The sequence below is a fragment of the Abrus precatorius genome, unplaced genomic scaffold (assembly GCF_003935025.1).
Source record: "Abrus precatorius isolate BTA unplaced genomic scaffold, Abrus_2018 Scaffold6, whole genome shotgun sequence".
NCBI lineage: Eukaryota > Viridiplantae > Streptophyta > Magnoliopsida > Fabales > Fabaceae > Abrus > Abrus precatorius.
The window spans coordinates 20,690,698-20,699,077 of NW_020874406.1; the positions used below are offsets into that span (position 1 = coordinate 20,690,698).

Sequence of the window (8,380 nt, forward strand, 5' to 3'; positions counted from 1 at the left end):
TTAGACCGCAGGATGTGGAGGAGGAAGTAGCCATTTGGAGCCTTCAATCATGGCAAGAGATATAAATGGTTTGACCTGCTCAGCAGTTAGTTGTTTTGTGAAACTGGCTCGACCTTTGGGATCAGCACCAGGTCCCTTGTTCTGATACTCTCCAAATTGTGCAGTTCTGTAAATAATTTCAGATATTAATTACTTTTTGTTAATGTAATAGTATATTATTTTCTTTATTATGATAAAATATACAACAATGTTAGTAGTTGGAATAAGATTTGAGTCATTGAGTGAAATGGTCAATATTATAGAAATCACCTTTGGGGGGTGCATGGTAAATCTTACTAGTATTAAGGAGAATGCAATGCAAAGTAATTTATTCACATTCACATAATACTTATGAGTTACTTGTTCAATTCATAAATATAAATGAAGAGCTGTAAAAGAATAATTTGTGATGGAGAGTTGAATTAGCAAGTTACTTGGCATATTCAGGGTGTCTATTGTCTCCCCATCCTTCTGGAATAATAACACTGCTCATGCTGGTATAAGCAAAGATAACTTTTGGATGAGACATCCATGCTCTGCCCAAGTAAGTGCCAGTTCCAGTTCCAGTAATGTCACAATGGACAAAAGAGTAGACATAGTCCTCTTCCTCACTTTTTCTTGCCTGTGCTACTATTACTGTCATCCCGCTATCACCAAGTACTCTTAATTCAGTGTTCTACATCATAAAATAAACACCCAATGTTTAATAAAATCGCAATCTTAATTTTGTATACAATAATTAATGGAATGACTTTGCATCTCAAAAGATACTAATGTTTCATTTAATGAAATTGTGTTTACCAAATATAGTGATTTCCCACTGCCAAAAATAAAATCCACAGTTCCTTGAATTAAGCAATCTTTGAAAAAATGCTTATTCCGATCATCACAAACAGTGTCTTGGAATCCCAACAACTTGCAATTATAAAACGTTGCTTTGTCTCCAGAAATTCTCAACGCAACAGCTTGAGCTCCTGGTCGTTTTCCATCAGGCCTTGGAGCAGAATTCTGTACAATCAAATTCATGAAAAAAGAAAAAGAACCAAAAATGATCATAAAAATCAAACTTTATCTTGCTTATATTTCAATAGCGGGGAAAGGTTTAAGAAATATAGTATACAAACCGAGATCATGATATTAGCTGCAACAAAATAATCTGATTCAACAATCAATGTAGCACTATCAACTGTGCCATATTTTTGTGCAGTTCCCCCAAAGGTTAAGTTTGGCATGTGCTCTGGTACCCCATATAAGGTGACAAAAGGCTTTGTCCTCTCAATTTTAATTTTTTCATTATAATTTCCAGCTCCAATGTACACAATCACACGCTTGGTGTTTTCATTAGGTATGCTGTTAATGGCATCGGTAATGGTCTTGAAATCCCCACTACCATCTTGCATTACCTTCACAACCTTGCTACCTTCTTCTGCAGTCAACAAAGCAGGGTCTAGGGTGGCTTTTCTTTCTTTTAAAGGCTTCACATTGTTAGTGAACCATGTGTTTAGTTGGGCCTTTTCAGCTGGAATTGGCACTGTGTCATCAGATAAAACAACATGGGATGTAAAAAATGCTATTGCACAAGCAACCTCAATGGTAAAGATTATAGTTTTTGAAGCCATATTTCAATGTTTTAATATTTTTTGAAAGAACTTCTTGGGTGTATTTATAAAAACTATTGGAATAGGTTCCGACATTTATGAGTCTTTATTTAGAGAACGAGTAATTTGATTCACCCACTTTTTGTTAGAAAGCTCAAAATAAACATGAGGTTAATGGCTCAAAACTTCATTAGTTGCAAAACAAGATTAAATTTTGATGAATTTTTTTTTTACTTTCTAATTATATGAATGTGTAAGATAAAAGTATAAAGAATTATTTACTAAAAATAGTTGAACACGATAAATTAAGTCAATAGATTGATTTAACAATGACTGCATAATTTGGATTTTCATTAAGTTAATCTATGAATTCTTCATCTAAAACATGTCATCATACCATAATCTCCTAAATAGTAGTGTTGGATATGTGAAATATTTTATTTTCACCCAAAATTTTGAAAATTTGTTGATTTTCTTGTCTATATTTTTGAGTTTGCTTTTTAACTCAAATATTCCATTTTTAAATTTATGTGAAATGTTAAAAGTTTTAAATTATTTAAGGTAAAATGTGCTACAATTGTATAAAAGAAAAATATAACTTACTTTAAGAAATTGAATTTAAAAATGAAAAGAATAGATCTACATAATTATTTGAAACGTATAAGAATTTTTATTTTTTTTAAGGGAATGTACACAAAGAAGGGAATGACATAAAATTATGTTTATTAACTCGATTTAGTTTCTGATATTATGTTTAAATTAAACAACGTTAAATGTGTAAGTGACTAAATCGAAAATAAATATACTTTTAGAGAGTGATTTACAAATTTTTTAATATAAAAACTAATTTACAAATATGAATTGATATAAGGATAAAAATATTTAAATTTTTTAGAAATTATTATAAGACACTAACGAGAAATGTTGATTTACACCCATAGCTAAGATAATGCTAGGATCACTTTACTCTCCTAACCCTCTTCTACTTGATAAAATATCTTTCTTCCTTGCTAACTTTGTCTTCAAGTTCGTAGTCGTTCCTTATGTAGGTGATTGGATCGTCTTATGTCATCTTATCCAAAAGTTTCTTCTATAGCATTAATTTTTTTTCTTTTCTCCCAAGTAAATCTTATCGCCTCTAGTTAGGTTCAATATAAAAAATTAACAAATAAAAATTCACAGGAGAAGTAAAGTTTTGATGAATAATAACTGGGTTGTGTTTCATTACGCAACGTATGTGTACTCTATAGATTATGAAAGTTGTCGTTTAAAATACCAAAATTGCAAGAAATCATTCTATAAGATTTAAGAGAGTGTACCTTAGTTAATAAAGATGAGAGTTGCTTCAAATGAAGTTGGACCTTTGCAAGGCAATTAATGACAACTCATTTTCTAACTCAATTTCAATTAATGATGGCATAGAAAAATCCTTGGTGATGAAAATGATTAGTTAAAGTGTAATTAGGGCAAAGACTACATTAAGAATATATATATATATATAAAAGAATTAATTTACAAATTTTGTATATCTAATGATCAATTTACATATGTGAGTTAAGCATAGGAATAAAATATTATTTAAATCAAGTTTATTTAACATTATTTAGTTTAAACGTAATGATTGAAACTAACTAAAAATCAATATATATATATATATATATATATATATATATATATATATATATAAAAGAATTAATTTACAAATTTTGTATATCTAATGATCAATTTACATATGTGAGTTAAGCATAGGAATAAAATATTATTTAAATCAAGTTTATTTAACATTATTTAGTTTAAACGTAATGATTGAAACTAACTAAAAATCAATATATATATATATATATATATATATATATATAAAGACTAATTTATAATATTTTTTATATATAAGAATTAACTTATAAATATAAGTTAAATATAAGGATAAAAATATTATTTAAATATAAAATTATGATACCATTTTATGCCTATTAAAATTAAAATTGAACAAAGATTGCATTTTATTATTTAAAATGTGGCTGGCATGATTGCAATTATATTTTTTGTGGAGTTTACATTGAATAAATGATACAAAATAATCATAATTATTATAAAATTTAAATATTTTTGAATGTGTCAATCCGTAACTAAATGATAGTGTTAAAAACATTTTACACTTGAAAGTTACTTCTAAGTATCACTTTCAATTACTCTAGTTAAGAACATGCTTCGTTCCTGCTCATGAATTATCTCTAGGCTTGCTGGTATGTGATAGAATTATTTGGTAAATTTTATGGTAATTTTAAATTTAGAAGGATTTTAATATTTTTTATGTCATTAAAAATAATTTAATTCATGTATTTTTATTAATCAATTTGTTATTTAATGTCACTACTAGAAAAATACTATTTACAGATAGATTTGTGATTTTTTTTTTATTTTTGAAAAAATCTATCTGTAATATCCATCTATAGTTTGCTCGCCATTTGATGCGAAACTGTATAGACATGAATTACAGACAAATTTTTTTGTCTGTAATTTGAAAATTGAAAGGAAATTGGGAGCGAGAGTTATAGACGAATTTTTTTTTCTATAAATGAACTTGACGAATTTACAGACGGAAAAATTTGTCTATAAATGGATCTTTAAAACGCACTGTTTCATTAAACCATTTATAGACAGATTTTTCTGTCTGTAATGTCTGAAATCTATAAAACCGCGCCTCCACTTCCATTTCCTCATTTTTCATAAATCTCTCTTTCTCTCTCGCCTCTCTCTGTCTCTCTCTAGGAGCTCAATTTTTTGGCCTTTGCGAGTGATTGGAGCATCTTTTTCATAGATAATTTGCATCATTATATTCCTGATACGATACTCTAACTTTTAGTCGGTTTAGTTTTTTTATGTTTGATATATTTTAAAGACTTAAAATTTCTAAAATAGAGTTGTAGGATTGAAGATTGTATAACTGGGGGAAAGACGTAGAGGTCTTTCTCCGAATTTGATTATTATGTGATGTGAGATTCTTTGTGTTTGCGGAGTTTGTAGAATATGCATTTGTGGAGTTATAAAGGGATGTGCTCTAGAATGACTTATGATTGTAATGTGTATGTTTTTTATGCATTGATTAATAAATTGTTACATAATACTAATGACGATACTTTTTCAGAAGATGATCATACCGATTATTAGTGATATACAATGTTATTTTATTTTTGATATTATTTTTTAGATGTTTACTTTTTCATTTGTAATATTTTAATTTTATATTTTGTAAATAATTTCTTATTTAAATATATAATTTTGTAGTTTTAGTTATGTTTATAAATTGTGATAATTAAGAACAGTAAGAAATAATTATGTTTATAAAAAAATGAAACAATTTTTAAAATATTTCATAAATGAATTACAGACGGATTTAAAAATTTGTCTGTAATTATTTACCGATGCGTATATACAGACGGACTGTAACTGTTTATAAATCCATCTGTAATGTTAAAATTTATCTGTAATAATAAAAAAAATTGTTTATAAATTTGTTTATATTTACAGATTTTCTAGTAGTGTGTTTTCTCATAATTTTGCTTAAAATGTTATTTTTAATTTAAAATATTATAAAATCTTAAAAAAAAATGAAATCATTCAAATTATGATAGTATATGTAAGTAGAAATAAAAATAAGTTAGATTATCTAACTGATAAAGGTATATGGTTTAATTTTTTAAAACTTATTTTAGCTAATTTGGTCTATTTAATTAATAGGTTTAATTTAAATTTTTTAAAATATTTAATTAATTATATAGATTAAGTTTAGACTTAAGATAAAGCTAATTAGAATAATTTATTTATATTCATAAATTTTATAATAATATATTAAATAAGTTTATATAAAAATTATAATATAATATTATATTAAATAAATTAAAATTTAAAATAAATAAAATTTTAAATTAAAAATTCTAATCCTTTTCATTAGATCCAAAGAGTGTTTCCACTATATGCTTTCTAAGAGAGATTGAGTCATAATTGCTATAGTCTTTTTTTTTTTGTTTGGTATGTATGCATATAAATGATTTGTATTTGCATTGTCTTGATTATGGCAGTTCATTTTATTTGTTATCTTTTTATGTACTTGTTTATATTATATGTAACTTTTTTTACTATTTTTTCCTTTTTTTCTCTATTTTTAAGTTAACAAAATATCTTTTCAATTTGATAGTAATAAAATAATTTTATATACTCCGCACTTGCACTTGTAAATGATTAATCATAATTGAATTTAATTAATAGCATATTTATAAGGAAGTTTAATGATATATTAAAAACTTCAATACAAAGGAAATTATTCAAAAAACTAACAGGCCAAAATAAATTTTTAAAAAAGCTAAACTAGTTTAAATAAAAAATTTATAACAAATAATAAGTCAAATTTATACTTTAAAATTATTAAATAGGTTAATCTTATTTATACAAAGTTTAATTCAGCCTAACTTATTTCTATCTTACAAGAACTTATCTAAGAAAAGTCTAAAGTTTATGAAATTCTCATAAATTGATGAAAAACAATAACATGAAACTGAATGGAATGTCATATATTTAAACACTTTTTATAATTTATTTTTACTATTTAAATCAAACCATCAGTAGTCTACAAATTATTAACATAGTTATGGAAAGGAACAGCCTCAAGCCTGTAGAATAGAATTGAAAAATTAAGATACAAATTAAATTATTATTAATTATATAGTGGACATGTAGAAATAGCAATTGGTAAGATATGGGTAAGATACTATAATATCTATTCCTATATCCACGTTTTAAAAAAAATACTGGTACTCAGCTCTATACTCGCATAGATAGTAATTTTAATTCTCATATCCTTACTCCTGGGTACTCACATACCCATACTGGCCTCTATTACCCGTGTTTGTTTAAGAAAAAAAAAAAGCTTATGAAAAAATATACTTATATAAATTTACATAAATAGCATAATAATACAAAAGTTTGACATGTAACTACCAAACAAAGTTCAAGCATAGATAGAAAATAAATATTCAAATATCACAAGTGCTAAGCGTAATACATCAACTTTCTAAATTAAAGTACTTAAAAATCATAAACAAAATTGCACACATAATCTTCAAGATCTTATAAAATAATCAACTCATAAATTTACTATACTATCATTCTCCAAGACCTAAAAACATTTTTATAAGCCAATGTAACAACAAACATGTGATAAGTAGAATCCCATCTTGTTTTGCAATCAATTACAAATTTTTTTGTAATAGAAACTTTGATTTGACGTGCTACTTCCCTAAAGATTTATTCTCTTTTAGGTGTAACTTTCCAAAAAGCAATACTACTCTTAACCTTCTCTGTGCCATCTCCAAGAATATTTAAACCATCTTGAGCAATTAAATTGAGAATATGTGCACAATACCTCATGCAAAACAATTGACCATTAAACATAAGAGAAGAACAATCAAGTTTATTTAGTAACAAACTAACAGGAGAATCATTTATACTACAACTATAGAGAGAACCTAAATAAATATATAAAGTATTAGCCTTAATTCCCTCCTATCAGAACTTTTGGGTTAAGATCTTCCTCACATAAGTAGCATAATTAATAATATATATATATATATATATGCAGGGACGAGGCGAGGTGGATACTTAGATACCCGCACCTATCCCCATTGAAATTTGCAAGTATTTCTCTATATTTATACCTATACTCGTACCCGTTTAACGGGTAAATACTCTACCCATTGAGAGTAAATTTTATAAATATTTACTGAGTACTTTCCTCGTTACTATCTCTACGAGCACATATCTTTCAAGTTTAAAGAGGTTGCATTAAACATTGATTTATTTTTACTTTTAACTAACAACAATAATTTAAAACCATGCATACACTTTACAAAAAGTAAAAAACAGATAAGAAGAAGTTACGTTCATACGCAATCATTTTTCTACGCATGCATCTATGTCGTAGGTTGAGAGCTTATTCAATTTAAAGGCAGACTGATAAGATAAACTTAAAAACTGAGGTGGCAGTGTAGATTCATATTTGAGTGTCTTGGAAGTTGAGAGCTTATTCAACTTTGCCATCTCCTTCTTCACATTGTGGAATTGTTTCTTCACTTTGTTGCAACATCGTTTGGAGCATTCTACAGCTGTCAACTTTCTGAAGATAGTGACTTCTCAACCTGTACATGGTTGCAAAAACAAAATTGTTCAAGCTTTTGTCCAGACAAATGACAGATTTGAACTCGGTATCAAATATATATGTATAAATTAGTCTTACAGACAACCATTATTATGTGTGCCAATAAAAAAGGTAATAACAACATGCTTTTTTTAACTTTCAAAATACGATTTTGTTAATACAAGTTTAAGGACATAACAAAAAAAAAATGTATAGTAATTTAAAAAGGTTATTAAATAAAGTCGTATATTCACTTATAATATATTGCAGAAAAGAGTACTGCTATGATCAATAACCATGAATTTGATTTACAATAATAAATGCCATCATAGGTAAAATCTTTTATGTTATCATACTTGACAAGAAAGGGACCAACTTTGTATATCATGGATCAACCAAGTGACTTTTCTCTTTCAAAGATTCATACCAGCATTTGTTTTCATTAGGGAAAATTCTTCCATTTCTCACATCGTTTGTTTCTGGCAGAAAATGTATAGCCTAGGAGCAAGAAATTTTTTTGTGAACAACATTGCTCCAGCAGGTTGCTTTCCAT

The 8,380-nt window shown here is 26.7% G+C and overlaps 1 protein-coding gene across 1 annotated transcript; it reads right to left on the reverse strand.

Moving 5' to 3' along the window:
- Positions 1 to 1,658, reverse strand: LOC113869608 (pectinesterase 2-like). The gene is made up of 4 exons (XM_027506027.1): positions 1,164 to 1,658; positions 841 to 1,047; positions 474 to 715; positions 1 to 166 (listed from the first exon to the last, which is right to left on the reverse strand). The coding sequence occupies exons 1-4, from the start codon at positions 1,656 to 1,658 to the stop codon at positions 1 to 3; spliced, it is 1,110 nt and encodes a 369-aa protein (XP_027361828.1).
- Positions 1,659 to 8,380: the final 6,722 nt, after the last annotated feature.